Source organism: Hemibagrus wyckioides, linkage group LG16 (genome assembly GCF_019097595.1).
Source record: "Hemibagrus wyckioides isolate EC202008001 linkage group LG16, SWU_Hwy_1.0, whole genome shotgun sequence".
Taxonomy (NCBI): Eukaryota; Metazoa; Chordata; class Actinopteri; order Siluriformes; family Bagridae; genus Hemibagrus; species Hemibagrus wyckioides.
Window position 1 is genome coordinate 1113954 of NC_080725.1, and position 26258 is coordinate 1140211.

At 39.7% G+C, this 26258-nt stretch overlaps 3 protein-coding genes across 8 annotated transcripts in view; 2 read left to right on the plus strand and 1 right to left on the minus strand.

The window, feature by feature from the left end:
* The window catches only part of wrn (WRN RecQ like helicase), a 28143-nt gene extending 25043 nt beyond the window's left edge, over positions 1-3100 (minus strand). The window contains exon 1 of one of the 2 annotated variants that reach the window (XM_058412451.1): positions 2143-3100. In XM_058412451.1, the coding sequence (XP_058268434.1) occupies positions 2143-2208 (66 nt within the window). In that variant the 5' untranslated portion in view covers positions 2209-3100. The remainder of the gene's footprint in view (positions 1-2142) is intronic. The other variant, XM_058412452.1, reaches the window with a different exon arrangement.
* LOC131367181 (testis-expressed protein 15) lies at positions 1378-25660 on the plus strand. 5 transcript variants are annotated; one of them, XM_058412448.1, is made up of 9 exons: positions 1378-1471; positions 16998-17142; positions 17289-17454; positions 17535-17772; positions 17912-18055; positions 18713-18875; positions 19039-24209; positions 24299-24348; positions 24679-25660. In XM_058412448.1, exons 2-9 carry the CDS (start codon positions 17022-17024, stop codon positions 25337-25339), a joined length of 6714 nt encoding a protein of 2237 aa, XP_058268431.1. In that variant the 5' UTR covers positions 1378-1471; positions 16998-17021; the 3' UTR covers positions 25340-25660. The 5 variants fall into 5 exon arrangements, with proteins under 5 accessions (XP_058268431.1, XP_058268430.1, XP_058268429.1 ...); XM_058412447.1 differs by lacking the exon at positions 1378-1471 and adding an exon at positions 1940-2113; XM_058412446.1 differs by lacking the exon at positions 1378-1471 and adding an exon at positions 15599-15752.
* purg (purine-rich element binding protein G) lies at positions 5808-12606 on the plus strand. Its single transcript, XM_058412453.1, has one exon. The coding sequence runs from the start codon at positions 6832-6834 to the stop codon at positions 7840-7842; it is 1011 nt and encodes a 336-aa protein (XP_058268436.1). The 5' UTR covers positions 5808-6831; the 3' UTR covers positions 7843-12606.
* Positions 25661-26258: the final 598 nt, after the last annotated feature.

A 26258-nucleotide genomic window follows, 5' to 3' on the forward strand; every position in this document is an offset into this window, starting at 1 on the left:
CACGTGCATCAATGAGCCTTGACCGTCCATGACCCTGTCACCGGTTCACCACTGTTCCTTCCTTGGAGCACTTTTTTCAACACCCCACAAGAGCTGCAGTTTTGGAGATGCTCTGATCCAGTGGTCTAGCCATCACAATTTGGCCCTTCATCAAACTCACTCAAATCCTTACGCTTGTTCATTTTTCCTGCTTCTAACATCAACTTTGAGGATTTGCTGCCTAATATATCCCACGCACTAACAGGTGCCATGATGAGGAGATACTCAGTCTTGTTCACTTCACCTGGCACTGCTCATAATGTTATGGCTGATATGCACAAACTGAACAAGAAGCAGTGTGTACTCTACACCCCCACTGGAAGCCACTGCACCAAGTCGCTCAATATTTGCATGAAGTTAAACTTTTCACAACTTTGTTGTGCCGCTGACACGCTCACATCTAGTCACAAACGGTCATAGGTGTTCAAGTCTCAAGAATTCGACACCTCTCATTCAAAAAGTGCTGCTTTGTCGCTGTATGTGTAAACGTCAGGCGCAAAAGCATCAGCATATGTAAAAGCATTGGGCAGGACTATATTCTAGATGGGACACCAGTACATCTCAGTGCACCAGACACACATACATTCACAACCAATACAACCAAAGACCTGTAATGTGTGAGGAGAAACCTTTATATGTCTAATGTCATACAAAAATACTTCAGAGATATTCTAAAATAAAAGAAGTACACTAAACCCCAAACAAACAAATGCTTTAAACAAAATGTAGATCCTGTGCATAAATAAATCTTTTATTTCTCCTTAGTCCTGACACCGAAACCAGTACTAATGATTATACAGCTTTTCCCATTCAACTTGTACCTGTCTGATCAGGAAAAAAATTCCCAGCACAGCACATAAAAGGTAAATTTTTTCCTGTTTTTAATGTTCTTCAAAAATGCACTGAGGTAACAAATTATAATTAAAATAATGGTTAAAGAAACTTGTACTATATATGTATAGATTAAGGTTAACCTGTACCTCCTGTACATCCTCCATATGTTTTTCTTAACCCATTCTCCACCACAAAGACAGTTTATCAGCTATCCACCAAACTGTATGATATCAGAGTAACGAAAATTTCACTTTGTACTATAAAAAAATAAAAGAAAAAAATAACATATCAGTAAAAAAACTATTCAGCACATACAACCTTTCCAACATATAACCCACAGGGGCAGTTTTCTGTACCACGACACGCAAATTTGTCAGCAATAGTCAAATAAGAGAGATAGATGGCAAACTTTAAAGCTGGAAGCCTGCCAATAGTTTTCCCTACAGGCAGACGTTGGGTCATATTGGCTTTCCAGACTAAAACCTATGCAAATAAACTACAGAGATGCCACAGAGTCACTCTTTGGTCATGAACGTCAAAAATGATGGAGGACTCGGCTCGAGTGAGGACAACACGAGACGTGATGACAGAGGAAGCGGTAATGTTTATAAATGCTTCTCAAAGAGATATCATGGATAAATGATCATAAAAGCGAAAATGTTTTGTTATTGATGACGATGATGTTTTTAACAGTATTCTCTTTTTAACAAATTTCACAACCCTTCAACTTCACGGCTTTAAAGATCAGAAGTACGGGATATGGATATTTATGACAGAGACATACAGAAACATTTCAAACATTTGGGGTTATTCACAGGTGATACAAAGGTGATGAGGTTACAGATAGCTCAAGTACAGGTGTCTTTAATGTGGTGATGGCTGAAGGGAAAGGTGTGTGTAAACAGTGAGAAAAACTTCAAATTAGCTTTAGACAGAAATTAAAGCAGACTCAAGACTATAAACAGTGCTTCAAGTCTATTTGAATATGACCATAGAGATGTACCTGGGGAACAAAATGTATGCAAATTAGGGAAAAGTCTCGACCAATAGAAACGCAACACCTTACTGAAAACTAACAGCACAAAGACAACTACACATGCCTGGGCGCTTCAACCTGGTCTGCAGTGAGCGCTGAAGATATAGATATTTATTTGTTTTTATTTTGCTTTACTTCGTAAAAGCTTGTAACAACTTCACAACGAAGACGCCGTCTAGCTATGTTAAAGAACTTCAACAGCAGGTGAGTACTCAAAGTTTTCATCTTCTTACCTGAGGCTCGTGCTTTTTCCGCATCCATTCCGGAAGCGACCTGTCACTCGCTTTAGAGTGATCCATAGCTCGAGCCGTGCACCTAGGATTTAACTGTAGTTTAACAATAAAATCTTTTTACGGTGTAGAGACGACTTGTTCAGGATGCAACGCCAGGTCCGTGTTCAGGATTCTGTATTTAACACTGATTTCACAGCGACATAAACACATGTGTTCTCCAGGTTCAGCTCGTGCCACTTCCCTGCAGCTTCCCGTCCACGCGCTTACATTAACAACATAAACACCAGAAAACCTTTTCCTCGCTCTAGGAATGCCTCATAACACTTACAGATAAATACTTTATATTACAGACGTGTGTGCTGAACGCCCTTTAAACTGTCTCTTAAATGAACGGGTTTAATCATGTTGTCGGTGTTGTTTTTGTATCCCTATCGGTTCAGACGTTATCCCTGAACTCTCGCGCCATCCACTGCGTTACTTTTCACGCTCGGGTTCGTTCAGTGACTAACACAGCGACACCTACAGGCCTGGAGTGGCGGCGAAAAGCCGTCAGGATCCTGCTGCCTCTCATTTTAATGCCTCGTTATTTAAAAACAAACAAACAACAAAACGCCCCCAGGTTAGCTTCAGGTGTGAGCTGAATAAAATGCCACCCTTGTTTCAATTGACACTAATTTGTGTAAAAATGCGTTGATTGCCTAAGCAAATAACTCACAGCTGTTGATGCTGAGCAGAGTGGACTTTCATGTTCCTCTGGGTTCTCTGGTTTTCTCCCACCTATGAAAAACGTGCTGATAAGCAGATTGGCTATGCTAAATTGCCCAAATGAATGCAAATGAGATGCCCTGTGATAGACTGGTGTCCTATCCAGGGTGTATTCCTGCCTTATGTCAGGATCACTGTGACCATGACCAACGATAAAGGTTACTAACATTATCCTGACCTCTAACTAGCCAACAACATTAGCTAACAAAAAATGCTAGTTGTGGTGGGGTAGTTAATAGTAACACTGGGGTGTTAGATAGTTGTTGAAATATATTAATTATAACATTGTAGAATATATAATATTCGATTTTTGATAAAAGCAGCTACATAATTTAGTTTGTTTCAGATAACTAACGTTAACTTTAGCTACATGGGAACATGCTATGAGCCTTTGTGCTGCTCGTCTGCCGGACTGCAGCTACATTCTATTGAGATTGCCATCTTTGAACTGTGGACATGTACAGATTACAATTTTTCAGTTCCGTTTCATTTTAGATCTTTCCGCCATTCATGTCTGTATGTGAAAATAAAATTATATGAGAGACCTAGACAACTACATCATTCTATACAAAGTAATGTCAAGCCACTTGGCCTCCATATTGGGTCTCCTTCTCCACTATAAAACTGCTGAAATATTTTTGCCTTAATTTATTGAACAAAAACACCCAACTTTAGACAACTGATCTCTGTAATGCCTTATATGTTTAGTAGTGAAGAATTATTACTTAGAATAGCTATCTAAGATACAGTAGCTAGTCATTGTTGTCTGTAGACATTAGCTAGCTACATTTGACTGCTTATTTGACAAATATCAATCATGCAAGTAAGTAATAATAATAATAATAATAATAATAATCCACACGTGTGATTTAAAGATTTTTTGAACAGGATCTAAAAATATGGATGTGAAGGTTTCCAGGCTCCCAATAATACATCAGTCTTATTGTGTTTTTAAATAGCAGACTTCACTCGAACTAATGAAGCTCCTTGGATGAGTGTGAAAGTGTCACCAGGACCTTTTCTGTAAATGAGATTTTTTTTTCCTACCTTCTAGAGCAGAAAGTATAGTATATATAATATGGTAAAACATATAGTTTGTACCCATTCAGATACAGCTAATAAATGTGTGCTTGTAAATTAAATGTAAATATACAATTCAGAAGCTAACAATACTTTAGAAATTAGGTAATTTACTGAGAAGATATTTCTGTCAACCACAGAACTGATGTCACATACTTATAGAAATAAAACAAAACAGGATGCATCATTGTGGGTCATTTCTGACTCACTGTTCTGGTCAAATCACTCCCTAAATGGTCATTTTACTTCATCCAATCCATGCCTGCTTTTTTTTTTATTTTTATTTCTGCCTTGAAATCAGGTTGAACATCCCCCGAATAATTAGCCAATCCATTACCCTGTGGCCTAATTAAGCACATGATTTTAAAGGGTGTACATTACATTTTCATAGCATGGTTAGATCTGCCTTGCATTACTTTGTATTTAGCAGATGCTTTTACGCAGAATGTGATGGAAGCAAAAGCTTAATTAGCATCAGATCAAAGCCAGTGGAAGTCAGGGGCATCTGAGGACATCTCTGTCTCAGTGTGATAAAAGGCTGCATGCTGCAGCCTCATCAGCATTTCGCTTCTAACCTCAAGTCATGAATTTTGTTGTCACAAATAGCATGCCGCTTAAAACACTACTCTAGACCGGTACTTCAAGATAAGATCTATTAAATAATCTAGAGTTTACAGGGATTTAGGTCACTGCTCTTTCTGTGGTCTTACACCTGACAGACTGAGAGGCATGTGCCATTGTAAAAGAGGAAACAAAAAAACAAGAGTGATGTCATCAAATTACAAAATAAAGGCACCTTACTGGTGTTTCTATAGAGTCTAAAGCCACGTTTACACATACAACAGTTTATCGCTGCAAGCCACCATTCGCTGTACTGTGAAGTCATCAGTACGTGTGTCTACAAGTGTTTACCATACTGATAACCTTCCTCAGCGTGTGGTGCCACTAGCATTCCACGTGAGAGCAAATCAGTTTTCTCACTGCTAAAATTAAACGTTTGTATCTAGAATCCAATTGTGTATTTAAGCATCGTATCGTACGAGATGAAGGAGAAGCAGCGTGTACTCTTTGCCACGGATCACGTACGCCCGGCTGTCTCCGCCCCCAGTGGACCAAGTCACTCAATATTTGCATAAAGTTAAACTTTTCTCAATTTTGTTGCACTGCCGGATTCGTTTCCATCGAGTCACCAAAGGTTGTCACTCGTTCCTCTGGAAGTCATCGGCTCTTATTGAAAATTAATAGTCGCCTTGCCACTGCAAGTAGCTGTATGTGTGAATGTAGCAAGGGACTCTATTATTGCTTTTATAGATGGGTTTATGGGTTTTTAAGACAAATTCATCATAATTGTTTACATGTTTAACACATTTGGAAGACACCCTTATCCAGATGGACTTTGTGCTGTGAGGTTCATATCAATGAACACATCTGTACTGGTTCAGTAGTTCACGAATCCGTTAGGAGATAAATCCATAGACTATTTGTTTATTTATTTTTAAATTTTTAATTGCTAGTTGAAGTATTTCAGGAAGAGGCAGGTCTAATTGGTTGGGCATATTTTTGCTGTGATTATTATCAAAAGCAAATGGCACATTTCACCTGGTCAGTTGTAGGATTCAGTTGAGGGAATCGACTCAATTCCCAATACGTGTCAATCGGAGAATCGATGCTTTTTTGGACGGATCGACTCTCATTTATAGCTCACCAGCAAAAAAAACCCGGATGCCTGAGGTAAGAAAACTGTTAAAATATTTCTATTATTTAAAAGATTTATTACTGATATTACATATCTGAGAAATGATCCGAACTGTAAGTTTTAGCTGGTGTTCCAAAAAAAGGTCGTTAAACGCCAACAAATTGCATTAGCACCTGAGCTAACTAGCGCGACTAGCTGAAAACTAGCAAAGCCGCGTTTGAACGTGGGCAGATTTTAATATTTATCTAAAAAAGGTGAGATTCCTGGTATTAAAAAAAGAGCCATTCATAAATGTGTCTTCCTCCTATACACAATATTAGCCTTTTCCCCTCCACATTTTACACAAGCTAACATGACCGAGAGACTGACCTGACAGCACGTGCTTGTGTGATAGGGGGATGTGACACGACTGGTTTTCACTTCTGCACAACGAATAAAAACAGACCGAATCCAGGTCAGAGGTAATCATTCCGATATCATTTACTAAGTGAAACTTTACAACTGTGCTCAAAACGTGCATCTTTCCTATGCGTATTCGTAATGCGTATGTCCTGATTGAGAACGGCCATATCTTCCTTATTAGTGTAATAAAATGTCAATGCTGGTGCCTTCAGCAGTGTGTCCTCTCTCTCTCTTAAGTGGAAATGAGAATTACGCCACAGCTCTACTCCACACTCCGTCTCTTTAAACGGTGGAGTGTGTTATTGTAGAGGGGAGGGAGGGAGAGAGGGTCATTGAGTTCATTCCCATCCCGTACTGATGCAGCGCCCTCTAAAGAAATCCAGGATTGGATGATTTCTCTCCCTCTGCCGTTTCATCAAGCTGGCTGGGCTTTTAGCAGGCAGAGATAAGTGTCAGATGTGCGCTAAGGAGGAAAAAAACCCACAGCAGCCGTGTAATCAGCTAATAATTCGACTGTGCCCATGCGATTTGATTTGACCTTTAATTCAGGACACCGAGCCGCGATCAGCTGATGACTAGCCGGGCAGCTGCCATTTTGCAGGTCAACCGGGGTTTCGCTTAAAACTTGTCCAGCGCACAAAGCCGACTAAGCTAAATAATTGAGCTGAGCTCGCTCCGTCGACGGCAACAACAGGGTATCGGAGATGGAGAAGAAACCGGGCCGCTGTCGGGAAATTTGAGCGAGCATGGCTGACGGTAACACGAGAGAGATGGATAGAGGGAAAGGCAGGATTACGGGCGACTCGTTTCCGAGAGGCGGGTATGCACAGCAGTACAGCACGACTCTGCCCGCATTGCAAGGTCCCGACATACAGGAGCTCGCGTCCAAACGCGTAGACATCCAGAAGAAGCGCTTCTACCTGGACGTGAAGCAGAGCGCGCGGGGCCGATTCCTCAAAATCGCAGAGGTGTGGATCGGCAGGGGAAGGCATGACAGCGTGCGGAAGAGCAAGCTCACGCTATCCATGGCCATGGCTCCCGACCTGAGGTATTGCCTGGGGGATTTCATCGATTACTACGCGCACGTAGGCCTGCGAGGCGGCCACGCGCCACGGCCTGAGGAGTCGAGTGACGCGCAGCGAAGGCGACAGCCAGACCATCATGCAGCGCCCGCATCACCCAGCGGCTCGGCGGCGTCCGAAGAGCCCGCACACCGGGTGCTGAAGAGCGAGTCAATCGAAGGCGACAACCGGAAGTACTATTTGGATCTGAAGGAGAACCAGCGCGGCCGCTTTTTACGCATCCGGCAGACCGTGAGCAGGGGGCAGGGCGCAGTGGGGTACTATGGCCAAGCCGTGGAGCAGACCATCGTGCTGCCTGCGCAGGGCTTAATCGAGTTTCGGGACGCGCTCTCACAGCTCATCGAGGACTACGGCGACGAGCGCGAGGCCAACGGACGAAGCGCGAGGGCGGAGCGCGATCGGGAAGCGGCGTGTGCCGAGCTGCCCGAGGCAGCGTCCTTCCGAGTCGACAACAAGCGCTTCTACTTCGACGTGGGCTCCAACAGGTATGGTGTGTTCCTCAAAATTAGCGAGGTGCGACAGCCGTACCGGAACACCATCACGGTGCCGCTGAAAGCCTGGTCCCGCTTCGGTGAGAACTTCATCAGGTACGAAGAGGAAATGAGACGCCTGTTCACCTGCCGCAAGGAGAAGAGGACAGAGGCGCAGGCGGACAGCGAAGAGCGCGAGGATTGACAGCGGCCCGCCATCTATGTTCTGTTGCAGTATGTCACAGTGCTCCGGTTTATACAATATCCTCATACATGTTTCAAACAGTGTACCTCTATAGCCTGTTCAAGTACCGCACTGTACTGTACAACTCCGATCAATCACAATAGCACTTTTACATTCAAGTACTGTTTTTGTTTTCCTTTTTAGTTCATTTTATGAACGGTTGGCTTGAGATCAGGTTGTGTATGAGCGATAGCCTAATATATATATGAGTTTTGTTTTGTTTTGCTGACGTTAAGAGGGTCTGAACACGAAATGGAAAGGTCCAGATGGAAATGTGCATTCAGCAATCTGCAGTGAGGCTGAAGCGCGCGCGCTCGTCTGTGGGCGTGTGTGTGTGCGCGCGCGGGTGCCCAGGGATTCTCTCTTTCTCTCTCTCGATTATACATGCAGAATTAGTGCACTACACAGAGTGTACAGGTTGTGCAAATTGGCTGTGATGCATGACCACATGCACTCTTAGAGAAATCTAGGAGTTTTTTAGTAAAAGGGCACCTTAGATTAGGAGAACACATCAGTTTGGTCTAAATGTGGTATGTTAAGTAAAGACATGTATAATACTATGCCTGAGACAGTACTATACATTATTTTTTGAAAAACGTTTCAAAACATTATACCACATCAGTAATACATACCTCCTGGATACACTAATACAATGTTTTTTTTCTCCCTTTGTGACAAAGGTTCGACCCACAGTAATGTCAGTCAAACAAAAATGTAATGATCCAGACTGCTTGATTTTGTTAAATTTTTTTCACTGGCTTGTTCAGCAAACCTACAAATATCACCCATTGCTTTTATTAAAGCAATGTTTAATGAAAGGTTACATGCACTATTTAACAAGCAGAGACTCATTTAAACAATGGGTCTGTTCTAGTTAAAAGAGGGTTACACCTTGGATTATAATTCAGTTTTCCTTACGAAGCTATAAAGATAAAAAAAAAGTCAAGATATGAAATTAATATTTAGATAACTGAATATAAATAAGATTTATAGATTGATCAAATACCTAATATCAGGGGGCATGGTGGCTTAGTGATAGCTTGGGGGTTCATTTCCTGCCTCTGCCGTGTGTGTGCGTGGAGTTTGCATGTTCTCTCTGTGCTTCAGGGGTTTCCTCTGGGTACTCCGGTTTCCTCCCCCAGTCCAAAGACATGCATTGTGTGTGAACGGGTGGGTGTGATTGCCACTTTGTCCAGAGTGTCCCCTGCCTTGTGCCCTGAATCCCCTGGGATACTCCAGGTTCCCCATTACCTTGTTTAGATGGATGGATATACCCAATTTTATGAGCACAATATGTTTAAACTATGTAAATAGGTCTCGAATAAAGATTAATATAATAAGATATTCTAAAATTAATGTTCACATAAATGTGAGCACCTGTCATCCTCTCTGTATCACCTGAGAGCGATAATAGCAATAGTCACTAGCTGAAATGAAGAGAATCAACAGAATTGGTAGACTTGTATGTGGTTTCAGCAGTAATGCTCCTAATGCTAGGCTTCAAGTTTGCTATTAGGTTAATTGCTCGGGAGAATTTGTGTTCTCCAAACACAGACCCAGTTTTTACAGAAACGTGTATGTTTTAGCCCAAGCTGGATTCACACATACCTGCACATTAGGTTCAGCTAAATTGCCTTGAATTAAGGCAGAGAGAAATGTCATCAACCCTCTAATATCTATTATTATTGTTATTATTATTATTATTATTAATAATAATAAAAAAAAGTAAAAGAAAGTGTTGTGAAAATGTAGAGATGAATTTATCAGCGCTAAAGACCTGCATATTATTTTGCATAATTATAACGGATGACCGGTGGATAGCCACTTCATGACTTAAATGATAAATGTTATTAAATACTTAAAACTTACAGGATATTATTAAGGGCTTTACAGCATGCATTTTTAAAAGGGGACTTCATATCGTAACTGTTTTCACAGTTTAACAGCTCTAAGGTCCTTTTCGAAGGTGTTAACCAACGGAAAACATTTAATAGCGCTCTCTCAGCGTTGCCAGTCCCCTTTTGAGGACAGCACAAATGTTTAAAGCACTCTTATATAATAACACTAAAATGTCTGTCTTATCATTTATTTTCATTCCAGTTGTATGCATTGCCGGTGTTGTGCAATTTGCTGTGGAAACTTAGACGGACACAGTAAATCTGAAACAGTTTAAAAAATAAAAAAGTGTTCAAAATCTTAGAGATTTTAATAGAATAGTGGTGTTTATAAGATGATAGTGCAATGAAAACAGTGTTCCTCATTCAGTCACCCATTAACCTCTAAATTGACTGTCTTTTAAATGCCTTTTCTATGAGGCGAGTCCTCGTAGCACAAATATACTTAGAGGTTAACTTCCTGAAAGAGATAAATCCCCTCTTACTTATTAATAGCGGGTTGAGAAATACACTCAAGCATGTTCACGTATGCAAATAATTGTCCAGCTGACAAAAAAAAGCAATCGTTTCATCAAGTCCTATTGGTTCGTAGTGCTTTAAATGACTTTTCCTTGTTTTCTTTTGTTTTTTTGGACCCTCAGCGATTTATTTTCACTAAATGAGTTAGATCTACTTCACATGATGAACATAAGGAAACTCTAAAAGCTGGGCTTTTGCTCAGAAGGCTGATATAAGACATAGGCAGCACTTCCCACAAGCACTTTATTCAAACAGCACTTTGAGCTGCTGCTACTGCTGCTGCTTTTACTATTCAATCTTACCGAGAGGATCCGTTTCTCATCCGAGCGACTACAAGGGAGGGGTCTCGTTCATTTCGTGAGAATGACAATCATACACCTAAAAACAAAAAACAAACATTTCACTGTACACGCTTTAGTGATGAAGAAAACACAGCACACACTAAACGCCCTGTAGAAGTATTATGCAACCTTAATGTTAGTGTTTTATGACAGCTAAGGTCTTTCAATGCTTATGCGAGACCTTAGCTGTCATAAAACAGTAATAAAAAATAAATAAATAATAGTTAATGAATCATATACTGCATGTATAATTGGAATTCCTCCTTTCAGACTGTCCAAGCATATTGTATATGAGAGTTGCTTCAAGTGCAACATTTCTGCTAGCAGTACACTTTTCTGGATTTTCTGGATCTTTTTTGGATCTTCTGGGCATGGATTTTACACCCAGTCTCCGTCTAAATTGTCAGTGGGAAGGTAATCTAGGACTAATCCAGAAAAACCTGCCCTGACAATTCACCTTGCTTTGTTTCATTAACTCTTTAACAACTGTGGTTTATTACCTCTCTTTTATAATTTCTTTCTTTTTGAAACATTTCAGGGCTCACTCATTCTGGGCATTGACACAGCATAGGTTTTATATTACACTTAGTTAATTGTATCCAAATATGAACCTAATTTCTTAAAGTTAAAAGGCTGTACCCTTGACAAAGTGATAAAGGAGTAAAGGCCATAAAGGATGTTACCTCTAAACAACGCATAGGACAGATGAAACAAACGCAGAACAGGTTTTATGCACTTTAAAACTGCATCCACGTTTGTTCCCTTGACCTCAAAGAAATATTGAAAACCATGTTGTGTGGAAAATGGTCAGAGTTCTGTGGTGTGTCGTGTGGTACCATTTTATTCAGGGTGGTATTGCTATACAGACGTCGTGTTTGCTTTATCGCTAGTTTACACCGTTTTTCTTTCCAAGTCGTTCAGGACGATTTTGGTAGAAATTTGAGAAATTCAGTAATCCGTGAGGCTGTTTAAAAAAGTTTCGCCTGTTACATTGCAGCTATCGTAGTTAATCGTGAAACTTGAATTCACAAAATTGGACTGTTACAACGCATCCAAGTAACACTTTTAACCCATAAGCCTTAAAATCATTACAATGTGATTGTAATGATTTAGTTTAGGTTTATGATTTGTTGGCACAACTTTGCAGTCTTTCGTTCCTCACCAACACTTTGTTGTTATACTTCTTTTCAGGAACATTTCAGGCCTAGCAAGCGAACGTTTGGATCTTGTAAGGGAGGAGTAACCGAGCATTCCTGTAGTACGAATAAAGAATTCAGTCATGTTTCAAAATAGCAGTCCAGCCAAAGGTCACAGGCCTTTTTTTTGTGTTCTCAAAAGATAAAAGTTCGATGTAGGTAATGTGCTGTAAAGGTGTAGAAGCTTTATTGATTTCTTTCCTTTTTTCCTTTGTGTTGATAATGGCATCTCTGCTGCAGTTGGATCTTAGAAGTAGTGTTCGATAAAGGTTTCAAAAGAAATGGTGAAATAAAAATGTTTCGGTGTATCTTTTTTGACAACGTAACGTACATCCTTAGTGTGTCCTCCTGTAGAGTATTATAAGACTCGAAACAAGAAAGCAATTGTTCTGTATTGTAGCACTTTCTTTATCGTGTGTACTGTATTAGTTCCGGTTTAATATGTATGGTACTGTATGAATATTCATTAATTGCCTTGTAATGTTCGTAAAAGGTTGCAACATGTAGGATATGTATCTGAAGGCTACATAATGTTTTTGGGGTTTTTATTATTATTTGTTCTCTCTTTTTTTGTTTGTTTGTTTGGTTTTTTTTATGTTCATGCATGCCGACAGTTGGGTCCTTTCTAACTCTAAAAAATGGTGCTATATAATAATATATAAAGGTGCTCATACGGACCACAGCTGCATGCATGTCGAGTTAAAAATTGATGAAGTAGAACAAACGTGAAGCTAGCCATTGGTCAATTAAAAAACAAAACAAAAAAAAAAACAAGATATCCTCCATGAGCAGAAGTGGGTTTGTGTAACTGTAAATTGCACAAATGGTCAGTTGAAACTCAGACATCATGGCTGACCAAGAAACAGCATGACAGTTGCTAAATTTGCACCAGCAGTAGAGTGCAGTGATCATCAGCCCATCTGAGAGTACTGGGATATATATATATATATATATATATATATATATATATATATATATATATATATATATAGATATATATATATAATAACCAGAATCTTTGTTGTGTTTTAAAGCTTTGTGAAAAATACCTGCACCAAAGTAAATGCTGAGAAATAAAATACCTATTTACAGTTACGCAACCTTGGTGTGGATAAAGTCCAAAAGATCCATAGACAATCTAATATAATTCAAATGAAACCTTTTTATGCTCATGTTAAAAAAATGTTTTTGTCTCTCTTTTTTTTTATTAACTTGTGTCACAGAGTATAAAGAAAAATGATCGCTATATATTGCAGATTGTTAAGTGGAAAGATATATAAGCCTACGCTTTTAAAACAAAGGAGAATGTGTCGAATGTTGGTTGTATCTATCTTCGTTTCTTTTAATAAAAATCAAAGAACTGAAACCGAAAGAGACGAGTGTGTGGTACATTGTGTGTTCACCTATATAGGACATTTAATGAGTATTAAATGACGCGCACACACACACACACACACACACACACACACACAAATAATGACTTGAATCAATGTTCAGGGTTCTTCAGTCTTGGTGCTTGTGTTCAGGTCCATTTATAGAACATGATTAAATATGAGTGGCGCCCTGGGGAAAACCTTCACATGGTGAAATTTTCCTCTGTATATAGTCCTAAAATCTGTACGTTTTCCTAAGCTGAATTTTTTTCCCTCTTTTGCATAATCTCAGGCAAATTTGTAACACTTCTGCTTAAAAGCTGGTTAAAGGAGAAAGTGAACATTGTGAGTGCAGTGGAGGAGAAACACCATGAACCTTTTGACAGATTACAACGTGCTATCTGACATCTCGATCAGACGGTGAGATTCGCTGTGTAAGGAAACGATATTTAGCTAGGAAGAATGTCGAGATCTTTATGCAGGTTTTATCTCTGTGCCTGATTAACCAGTTCTTTAATTACCAAACATGGTGGAAGGCAGCCTAGATCTAAACAAATAAATAAAATGATATTTCTGTCATTTAGGTGAAATATATATTTAAGGTGTCAAAGTATGGAACAGGCAAATTTTCTTTATCTTTATTGGCTGATTTCCTTCTGACTTTTCCCATACTACTGCACATATGACTGTGATAAACAGTTGCTACCATGTCGGGGTCTAAAAACAGCCAAAGGCGCAGCAAAGGTTAAAATGTTCACGGGTCATGACTAAAAGGACTTGACTCTTCAGTTCTTTCTGAAAGTAACAGTTCAGGCTTTATTGCAGAATGCTACGAGAGAGTGTTTCTATTCGAGTGTACACTTTCCTGAAGCAGGAACTCATGAAACAGTATCAAAATTGCATGAATTCGAATAACACAATGGGGCATGCTGTAAAAGGAAAATAACCTACAAGAAGGTTATTTTCTATAAATGTAATATACACTGACCAGGCATAACATTATGACCACCTGCCCATGTTGTGTTGGTCCCCCTTTTGCTGCCAAAACAGCCCTGACCCGTCCTGCACTGTGTATCAGAACCAGACACCTTTCTATCAGAACCAGCATTAACTTCTTCAGCAATTTGAGCAACAGTAGCTCGTCTGTTGGATCGGATCACATGGTCCAGCCTTCTCTCCCCACGTGCATCAATGAGCCTTGACCGCCCATGACCCTGTCACCAGTTCACCACTGTTCCTTCCTTGTACCACTTTTGATAGATACTGACCACTGCAGACCAGGAACACCCCACAAGAGCTGCAGTTTTGGAGATGCTCTGATCCAGTGGTCTAGCCATCACAATTTGGCCCTTCATCAAACTCACTCAAATCCTTACACTTGTCCATTTTTCCTGCTTCTAACATCAACTTTGAGGACAAAATGTTGACTTGCTGCCTAATATATCCCACCCACTAACAGGTGCCATGATGAGGAGATACTCAGTCTTATTCACTTCACCTGGCCTCACAGTGTTAAAACAGTTTCTGGCCAATCAGATTTGAGAATTCTGCAAGTCTGTGGCATTATGAAACTTTTTTAAGCTCGCTAACATCTATATGTCAGGTTTTACAAAAGTAGCTATAGTGTAATGTAGAACTTACATCAGTAATTTACTAATAGAATAATCAAATTTAATTGTTCCTTTGTGAATTTCATGCATTTATTTATTAAGTAAAGACCAAGCGTAAACCTGACATGCTTTTGGCTGGGGCTCTAATTAAACAGTCAGAAAGAGGAAGTGGTAATGACAAAACTGCATTCTTTGATTGTGAAAGGATAGCCTCTCTCCTCCCTGAGGTCAGTTGATGCAACTGTTTCACCAGACCACACTTCCTGTTTCACAGCTACTGTTCTGTTCACATGATAGGCGCACACACACACACACACACACACACAGCCTCAACACATTACAGTTCCTACAGCCAACAAATCATGCCTTTAGTTATATCAAACTTATTGTATTTTTGTGTTTTGGACAATGACCTTTGCTGCTATTTGACCTGTACGAATAAGACAAGGCAGTTTGATCCAAAGAATAAATTTGCTTTTCATTTGCATTCTAACAAAGCAGCATTGAAGGTCAAATGTAAAGAGAAGGTTTAAAAAGAAAACAAGGAGAAATAGACAAACGTCCGCTTAGGTCCACTGAGAGAGGCACAAGTCACCAAGTCATCATCAGATGTTCATAATCATTAGTTATCTCTTTAGTGATGTCAGTGAGATGTCTGTAAGACTATATAAATTGCTCATTTCTCTTAAGATCTTGTCATGTAGCTAATTCTGTACAAGTACACGTTGCTCTTGCACTAAAGAAGCCCAACCTATGTTCTTAATGCTAGCAGTGCTGGGTAATTTCCTGTGCCTTAGCTCTTCACAGTTTGAGGTCAAGCGATTTCCTTTTTGGTGTGTCTCAGTTGATGTTCCTCAAACTAAAGTGACAAACTGCAACAGTTCCCTAGGCAGGTCACACATGCTAACTCGTGTGCTTAAGCAAGCTTTCCACAATGGTGAGTAGATGAAACCATTATCTTAACAAAATACATTTTTAAAAAAAAATGTATTGTCTTTAAACTGGCAGCTAGTTCAATAATGATAACCCCATTGGGAATAAACACAGATTTTAATTATATTTGTCTACTTTCGGTGCTTATCTCCTAATATTATACTCTCTAATCCTTGCCGCTGTTATGTCTCTGAATGTGTATTATACGTTATTCTAGCGCATGAAAAAAGAGAAAATGTTTGCTTTCCTCCACAGAGGTGTATTTCAGCACTCTTTCATGCGCGCCTTCAGCAGTGTTTCCACAGTATATCTTGCTCAGAGATCCATATCTGTATTTCCACATCTTGTCTCATCTCGCTGAAGAGTAGTAGTAACACACGCAGCCTAAAACCGTGCCTTAAATCAACTGTTTCCTCTGTTTATACTCTCTATGAGCATTTTGATAGACAGACAGCAAATATTACATCAGCAAATTTTCTATGGTTATTTATTGGTATAGTGAGTTTGAAGGAAATATGGTTATGAAATAGTATTATATTTTACATGATGTGCAGTCACATGATTTAAACATAACAAATGGAGGATCAAATGCTTATCTACTGAGAGTAGTCAAAGGTCAGTTTTAAAGAGCAGGGCAACATTAGAAACATGCCATATCTAGGACAACTGTGTAGCCAGGACCGCTGTTGGCATGAAGCTTGGTGAGATTTGTTTTTGCAAATAATTGTACATACACAGAGACATGTATATCGGAGCTGACTCAGGAAGGAGTGGGCTTCAAAATTTAGAGGCAACAAATGACTGGACTGGAAATAATTACTAATAGTCAAATTGATCTTAGATAAAAAGACAGAAGTAATGTCTTTAGTCAGTGCAGCAGAGGTGCTTTGTGACTATTTGTCTATTCACAAATAGACTAGATATGTAGAGATTGACAAAAGTGATCAGCTACATTGGTGTGTGTGTGTGTGTATGTGTGTGTGTATGTGTGTGTGTGTGTGTGTGTGTGATGAGTGTAAACGATCTATCTGGTCATCTCAGATGATTATTTGAACTGTCTCTGTAACAAAGCCAGCAAGTAACACTTCTACAACACGAGTGGGTAGTTCTTCACACATTTTTTTTTTTTCACACTGGGGAAAAAAATGTCAGTGTTCAGAAGTACAATAGCACTTACACATATCGAAACAGAGGGCAATGACATACAGAATTCAGGAAATTAACATTTTGTATTTTTTTTTTTTTGCAGGGACATATTCTTCAGTAAGCAACTATGGAAGTGCGAGGAAGAAAAGGGTCCATCGAGCTTTCCACAACTAACTCATCTAAGCCAGTAGGAACCGTGGCATTGAGGAACTTCACCATACCCAGGAAGAAACGAGTGTCTGGACAAGGTTTTTACTTAACTTACCAAAAATACATATGAGTAGTCTTCCTGAGAAGAAGGCTGTTTAGAGATTACAGTGTCTTTGTCTGAACAAGCCATGCCCTCTTTTTAAAATGTGCTTTTTATTTTTTCAATTTGTACTCCATTAACCAGTCCTCCTGGAGCCTTGTCCAGAAGACAGTCGTGATTATACTCTCATTCAGTCCAAACTAAAAGAATCCAGATTAGACATGAGGAAGGAGCATACTAACACATGGCTATGGAAAGATGTCAAATTAGTGCACAATGATGGGTTTCTTAAGGAATTCTCTGAAAAAAGGTAAGGCAATCCAACAATAATAGTATAAACAAACCATTTATTAACAACTTGTTTTTTTGATGATGATTTGTTGTCTGCAGGTCAGAGATGCGTACAAAAGGTAGACATGGCAGAGAAATGGAAGAACGTTTTTGCTTCCTGGTAGCATCTTCTGAAGCAACAAATGAAATTTACCAGTTTGGACTAAGGACTGGGAGCCAGGACCAGTATTCTTTGGGAAAGCCCTCACATGGGGTTTATTTGTTTAAGCATGTTGATGTGGCTCTAAAACATGCAACTGCAAGCACATGTAATGGGAAAAATCTGTTCATTTTCAAGGTCGGTTTAAGTCACAGCAAATCTGAAAGGCGTCATTCAGCCTGTTCTGCTGTTCAGAATTTAACATTTAATAGGTTCACATAGTTGCATTAATTGATATGATGCATTTAATGTTTTTTTTTAAATGTTTATACTAAAGGTGCTCTTTGGAAAGGTGAAAAAAGTCACACCCAGTTTGGAGTGGAACAGAACCGTAGACCCTATGGTTGGCTTTGACTGTTACATGGCAAAAGATGCTGTTTCTTATCATGACAGTGTTTACCAGCAAGTTTCGGGCTCTTCGGTATGTTTAACAATGGCATAAAGTGAAAAATAAAGAATTAAACATGACAGACATGATGTTATAGGGGGAAAAAATCAAAGAAGGGTTGGAATGTTGACACCATAACTGCATGTCCCAAAGTGTTTAATTCCTCTTATACCAAACCAGCACTTACATTCTTACTGATTAAACAATGAGACGTCATTCTTATTATCAGCTTATAGTTACATTTGATGGTGTGCAGTGTCCAAGAAACAAGTTAGTTCCCATTTTTACTTGCATTTAACAGCTAGAAAAAAAACAGAGCATATCATTTTACTGTTCCACAGAACGTTGTCCTGAGGCAAACAGTGTACTGTTACAAAGTGCTGACAGGGGACACTTCATCCATGAATGTCTCCTTACACAAACCATCAGCATATCAATATCATACAAGTCCTCATAAAAGGTCCTCTTTTGCGAATTAGCTGTTAATATAGAAATGACAACAAATTAGCATTAAAAGTGCATTACTATAAGCCTGGGATTTAAAATACAGCTGACATTATTGCTGCTGTTACAGACAAAAAAAACCAACCACCTACATGACAATTAGATGTGTGAATTCAATAGCACTGTGGTACAAAACTTATTACTGCAAAGGGTTTTGATTATATTGTTGCTGTTTGATTCTTGCAGGTGTTTCTATTTGACTACAATCAAAACCAAGAACTCAACAAACGGCCAAGGCAATGTTTGCCATATGCTGTGGTTTCATTTGCTCCAGCTGTTAGTGCTGCAGCACCAACATCCATAAGTCCACCTGTTTCACCCATTAAAGCTCCTGCTAGCCTTATGCATGGTACGATAAAGCATTCCATAACAAATATGTCTTTCACTAAACTACTCAAGAATTCACTAATTCATTAAACGGCAATTCTTTCATTTGTCTATTCAGAACCATCTGTGATGACACACATCTGGATTTTAATAAAGCTCTGATTTTTTCCAATCTACCCTGGCAGGCCCTCTAGAGCATTTGAAAGGCTGCACTGTGGCTAAAAGAACAGGCAAAGGAGAGAATACCACAGTGACGTTCAAACGTTTTGCGACACAAGGCTGCCCAGGCGTGGAGTGCCAGTCACAAATGCCAAGAGCAGAGGCTAACGGAGTAGATGCTTCTCCATTTCAGTACAACGATCTGCAAACTACACCTCCATTTATCCTTCACCAGGCATACATGCCTTATTATAATACAACAGATTATTTCAATTTGTCACTACCATGTTATGACAGTGGCATTTCATGGCAAAGCTCTAATGACACACCTGCATTCCCTCCAAGTGTATACAACCTGAACACTGCAAGTGTCTGTGGAGGTAATACAGACACCTTGGGGGTAATACCTCAAACTTCAGAAGAAAAAGTGTCCACCATAGTCTATTCATCTCGTCTGGTTAAGGACCCAAGGTTGTCCAGGCAAGAAACAAACATACAGAGGAAAAACTCAGAGGAAGAAAGAACATCTAATGTTTCAGAAGGTAAGGAACAGGAACGCCAGGCACACTCACGAGACCAGAAAGAGGAGAATGAATCCACTTTATCTTGTGAAAAACAGTCACTGGAACTGGATAAGGAACACAAAGAGGGCAGGTTCTCTAAACCCTCACTGGATGATCCAAGCAAATCCAATTCCACTGCACAGCCAAAGACTGAGAATATGCCTTCAATTAAATTATTTAAAATGAAATTTCAGAAATATGCTCCATATTTCAAGATGACAGAGGACGAGAGACACGTAAAAATATGGTCCAAAGGAAATCTGAGTCCAGAACAAAAACAGTTATTGATTGACCGCATACATTTCTATGAGATGCATCACGAAATGTATAAACAGGGACTGCTTTTTCAAAAAGACACAGAGGCAGAAACTGCCTTCCGTTTGTCTCATACAGAGTCCCAAAACAATGAAGTCTGCTCATCCACACATTCCCCTTTATTGAAAAAAGGGACCCAATGTGAAGTAAGTCAGTCCCATATGATAAATTCAGTAAGTGCCAATGTTTCTAATTTGAGATCTACTATGGTGTTGGCGGATTCTGAGAGAAATAAAGTAGCTCTACTGAATACAGACAATGATGAGTTCAACCAGGAGATTTGTAGACCAAAAGAAATCCATGTGCAGGAAAAAGAGCAGGATCCTTCTCCAGATTCTCAGACTGAGCCTCAAGATGGAGGTTTGATTCAATCTGTAAAAGAAAAAGAAAGGATTTCAGGGACATTCATTGTGCAGGGTGCCATGCAACCAAATCCTTCAGACAAGAGCAAAACTATAGAATCTACACATGATTTTACCCCATCTTTATGTCCTTCAATGCAAGAGATAAAGATAAAGAGCCAAGATGTCTGTGAAAATGAGATTCCCACAAGCCCAAAAGAGTATTCTGCATGTAAGCCTACACTAAGCAATACAACAGAAGACTGTTCTGAATTTGAGCAAGACATAATAGCCATGGAAGTGGCAAACTGTGTCGACATCTCAGCCACTGATGTACTAGAATGCGATGACTGCTCCTATGTCACTGCGATGAAGCCAGGTCAACAGAGTCAAAGTAATACTGAAAAACTAGATGGGGAAACACTGACTCATTCTAAATCTGATACAAATTCTGAGATGTCTATAGAGGTTGAGAGGGAAGAACCACAACACAACACTATTTACAATTCATTATATAAACGATTACAGCTAGATCAGCTATTGACCAATTCAAATGAAGCAAACGATTTCTCTAACAAATCTTATCTCAGGGCAAAAGGTCTGGACAAAACGCTTGCTATCAGTTCACCAGATGTTAATGAACCGAAGGAAGAAGACCTCCAGCTTATAGTTAAGATAAAATCGAGCCAGACATCCCCAGAAAGACTTACGCTTTCTGAACGATTCTCAAAATTGAGACAGCTTGGTCGGAAACTAGCATCCTTTGTTCACGTAAACAGGCTAACCAGTACCTACAGCACTCATCTCAATGGAGACTTGAAATGTGAACCAGAAGCTCGAATCTGTAGTGATGGAGGAAAAGAAATAAAAAACAATAACGCTGAATTGATTAAACTCATGGCACAGAGGTACAATGAAAATAAGTTCAATGCAAATTGTAAACGTCGCAGACAGAGAAGTTCAACGGTTCTATGCAGAAAAAGCTCAATATCAGGTGTACTGAGTAAAAGAACTTCAGGTCACTTGCCGTTTCGTATTCAGGCTCAGACAAAGCACATTAGGAAGAATCAACTGCTGAAGGCGAAGAGAAAACGTAAAACAAATCTAGCTTTAAAAATGAGTTCTTGTGGTCAAGCTTCATTTAGCAAGTTGACTTCTGACTCATCAAAAGATCTTTCATGTACCGGCACAGCTAACGATGTTGATGGAGGTTCTGAGTCACACCTCAATTCAGCTGCTGCATCTCAGTCTGGTTCACAAATCCATGGCAAACTTCTGGGGTCCAGTCAGAATGACAATGCCACTAATATTTTAAATGCAGAGGGTTCCTGTGCAGACAGTGAAAATGAGACTATACATGGTGATGAGCTCTCTCAAACGAAAGAACGGTGCATTAATCCTGTCAAACAGTCAGCAGAAATTGTCCATGATGATGTTTCAAACCATAATGAGATCAAAGAATCAGAGGAAAACATCACTTCAGATACTAAAGGTCCAGTAATCATTGAGGAAATGGAAACAGATAGCGGAACAAACCATAACAAGACAAGTCATCAAGAAAAATCTTCCCTGGTCACATGTTCTGGCAGCAATGAGTCAAGTAATGGTGAGAGTGCAGAAGCAGAAAACAAGGAAGAGGCATTATTACTGAAAAAGCTTTCTGAGGAGGACAATAGTGACACTAAAGAGGTTTTGCCTGATTACAACACTGGAGCTTATAAGGATACAAGTAGCCCTGTTCCCACTGTCTCAAGTATCCCTAGTGATATAACCTCAGGTAATGTGATAAGCAGCTACACTGCCAAAGCCCAGACAGCCCTGACTCCAGATTCACCTAAAGTAATGAATAATGAGACCGACACACAAACCGAGGACGGTGACACTGCTGTGAACAATTCTGGTAATGGCTTAACCCAAAGGCTATCAAGCACTAACAAATCAGGGAAGACCAATAACATCTGCAATCTTCAAGATGGAGAACTATATCCAAAAAGCACAGAGGCAAATGAAGAGAGGTCAGATGCTGACCAGAACTGCTTAAAAGCACTGAAAGGTGCCAAGGGCGATGTCGCAGGGATCTTCACAGAGAAAACAAATCACCATTCTGAGTTAGCGTCAAGTTCTCAATGCCAACCTTCTTTACAGGATACTAAAAGCAGTGGGATAACAGACTCACTTGTAGAGACGACATCAGATTTCCACAGCAGAATCATTAAAGATGCACAAGAAGACCTTGCTGGGACAATGGACAGTCTGCATTTAGCCTGGCGAGGACAAGACAAAAATAGCCTTCCAGCAACTTCAGATAAACAGGTAATTTCTAAACTGAGAGAATATTTAACCAGATTTGAGTTCACAGTTAAAAAACAGGATCCTGTGAATAACTCTACAAGAGAGGATCATGTTCCAACCACATGGATAAGTTTAGATAGTACAGCTCACAAACAGCTTTTACACAACACAAGACACTACAGAAAACAGGCTGATCTCACACACAGACAGAGTGAAACTATACCTTTCCAAGCTGCCCCTACCAAACACAAGCAAAGTAACGGAGACAGCCAACCTAACAGCCCTATAGTGAAGAGAAGGAGAACAAGCAATTTGGAAAGGGTCAGTCCAGACAGTACCTTTTCTGAAACAGTCAGAAATGAGCCAAATGCAAATCTGGTAAATACGAACACTCAACCGTACCAGACTGCCTCTGGTGTACCTAACCACTGGTTTCAAAATCATGGAACTAATCTGCAGGAAAATCAGGTCATCTGTCCCCAAGTTTTAAGCAGGTCATGTGGACAGCAAGGAAACAGATCAAGAGAACAGCCATGTAAGATAAATCAGTCAAACAAACAAACTGCATACGAAAAAGTCCACACCAAATACATCCAGGAAAAGTACAGTGTCACTGATATCTCCAAGACTCTAAAAATGGCTGACCATGCAATTTCCGTGATAGAACTTGCTCCCCTGCAGTCAAAATGCAAAAGAATGCTCCAACATTTTATCTCCAACTTCGAAAAAGATCAGAAGGTTTCTTTCCACCAATCCTGCATTACAAGAAATCTAATCTTGGAACAGTATCTAGACCATCCTCCTCCACCAGTGGAGTTGAAGTTTGAGGCAATAAATTCTTTCTTGGAACTACAGATGATAATCGAGGCCTGCCAATTTGTTGACAACAAAATAAATTTCCTGAGAAGAAAACCAACGTTTAGGAGTTTGCTCTGGTATGATCCTTCTCTCTATGGCGAACTTTATAAGGGCACTGTTGGGTTTCAGCAACAATCATCATTGTTTTCATCGTTCCAGCAGTGCCTAACCAGCGACGACTACAGAAGATTGCGGGAATACTATTGTGCAGTGTCCACTTTGCATCAGCAGCTACAAAATTCCCCTGACACATCGTACTACATGTACCTGAAAACCAAGCGGGAGAGGCTTGAAATAGAAGCTGCATTTAGAAATCCCTCTGATGTTAAGAGTTTCTTTTTATCTCTACCAACAGCCACCATGATCAATTTAGGAGACCGCTTGGAAAATTTGAAAAAGACGCATGATATAGTGACAGCATTTATTGAGACACCAGCAGATCGGTTGCCAGGTATATTTGATGTAGGGAAAGCTGAGCACCTGTCCATTATATGCAGATATCTTCAAGAAAAAATCCTCTATTTGAAATCCCATAATGAAATTACTAAAATTTCATGGTTTGGGATGGAACATCTTCTTTACGATGCATCGAAGGTCCTTGTATGGAGTGAATCAGAGCATGGGATTCCAAATGAAGTGCTGACGAAATACAACAGGATAAATTCAAAGTTTGTTTACGGGGAGACAGAGGCTCGTTTAGCCCATGTTAACAAAACTGATCAGTCCCCCCAGCCTATGGATATTGTGAAAAGCACACCACCACTGCAAATGAATGCTAGCAGAATCCCATCAACAGGGGGATCCACTGAGAGGACTCAAACTGCGCTAGTAAGTTTTGAGAACTGTTTACTCTTTTCCTTCTTACAATAGTTTATCTGTGCCTTGCAGTAATAAAACACATATTTTACCTTCTCTAGATTCAAATGGAAGATGGAACAAAAGAAACACATCAACCATCCAGCAGAGGGTAAGAACAAAAATCACTGAAAATTTGTTGCAGGAATGTGGTGAGGAGAAACTCTATGCACTGAGTTTTACAACATCTGGTTGAATCTGAGTAGATTGATTTGAAAATATCTCTTGGCAAGTTTCTATATTCCCCTCTCTATTGAGACAGGCTGACATTTTGCCATCTTGCAAGTTATTCTAGTTGTATTATTTTATCTTTGCTTTTTTTGATTCTAGATGTCACATCTAGGATCATCTCTCCAACTTTGTGCCAAATGTCCAAATATTTATGAGCAGTATTACTGAACAGGCATTCTTTCCTTGTTATGATGAATCTCTTGTTTTTTAGAGCAACGCTCTCATGCCCAAGAAGTAACTTTAGTGATGGTGTTACCCCGCTTATTCAGCCCAGTCTGGCAGCCCAACCTGGAAGCTCACCTCTTTACACCGATTTCACGCAAAGAAGTAATGCATCGCATTGGAGAATTCCCAGAACTTCTGCCTGGGACTGGAGCCCACCTGACGCTATCCAGTCACCGTCACACTCCGAAATAAGGGCTCTGCTTTTGTCTAAGAGGCCACCTTCAGCACACGCAAAACCAACGACAACATCGTTGACAGATCTGCAAATCCCTGCAGTCAGACAGCAACAACTGTCACAACCACTGATTGTGAAACCTAAACCAGTCGAGAGGAGTAAAGTTCAGCCAACAATTAGTGCACCTCAGCATCTGGAGCTCTTAAAAGAGCAAGCAAATGAGTTCAGCATGCCTATGATACCAGCTTTTCCTTTCCCAAGTTTCTCCCCAGATGCACCCTCAGTAATCCCTCCGCCTTTTCCACAGCTTCCGTTCTCCAGCACTTCGAATCAAGTGGCACTGCATAACAATCCAACACCGATAAGCTACCCTTTCTTTGTCTTCAATGGACAAACATACTCCACTACAGGCTCCTCCATGCCTGTGTCAGCTATTCATACTGAAACTCAACATCTTCCTCGCCCTGTTTAGAGAGTGCATACAGTATTTGGTACTGTTAGAATTTGTTCTGTTCTTAAATGTTTATGTTTTTATTTCAGAGACTTTTGAAACCTCCTTCAATGTTATTACTCTAGGTCAGTCATGCTCTAATCGAATATGTTCCTAACCAGTTCTTATCTTATATGTTTAACATTAAATTTCTAAATACATGAAAAACAGTATCTGTTTAAACTGTAATAGCTTTGTTAATAGATGTTACATTTATTGTTTTTTTTTATTTTTATGAATAATATATTTTAACATTAAATTGTTCATATGTTTATAATGATTTTAAAAATGCACTTTGTTTTATAGTGTCAAAACTGTTAAATACACGTTTTTGAAAGCAACTCGAAAGTCATGGTTTTTCTTCATAGTTCAATGGTTAGAAATGAACACAACTTACCCAAGAAACTTTATTCACCATAGTAGGGTTTGACATGATTTGACATGATGCTTGATGAACTTCCTGAATACCAACACGGAGTTATTTTGCCTTAGTATTGCCGTAGGTCTCTCGGCAGTCTCACTAGTAAGATTTTGTCTTGTCCATTTACATATTTTGGGAATCAGGGACTTATTTTTAACATGTAAATCAGTTCAGCACTCTCAAGTTTGGAATCAGACAACAAATCTGTCTTTCTTCTGAACAAGAAAGTACACTGAAATGCCGCAAAATAGTGTACACTATATTTCTACAAAGACATTCTAGGCAACAGTTTGGGAAAGGCCAGATCATCGGGTGTCCATATACGTTTGACCACATATTGCATGTTAAGTGGACTCCTTGTTCTGTAATATATATTCTCTACCTCTGTCCAAGAGAGAACAACTTTCTGGTCAGAGCAGCAAACTCGATGGGGACTGATACCGACACATTATTGAGCCCTGACAGTGGACACATTGTGCC

Coding starts and splice junctions, on each gene's coding strand:
- purg (XM_058412453.1), top strand. CDS start 6,832: ATGGCTGACGGTAACACGAGAGAGATGGATAGAGGGAAAGGCAGGATT.
- LOC131367181 (XM_058412448.1), top strand. CDS start 17,022: ATGGAAGTGCGAGGAAGAAAAGGGTCCATCGAGCTTTCCACAACTAAC. Junction 18,056..18,712: donor AGCAAGTTTCGGGCTCTTCG/GTATGTTTAACA, acceptor TGATTCTTGCAG/GTGTTTCTATTTGACTACAA. Junction 18,876..19,038: donor TCCTGCTAGCCTTATGCATG/GTACGATAAAGC, acceptor CTACCCTGGCAG/GCCCTCTAGAGCATTTGAAA.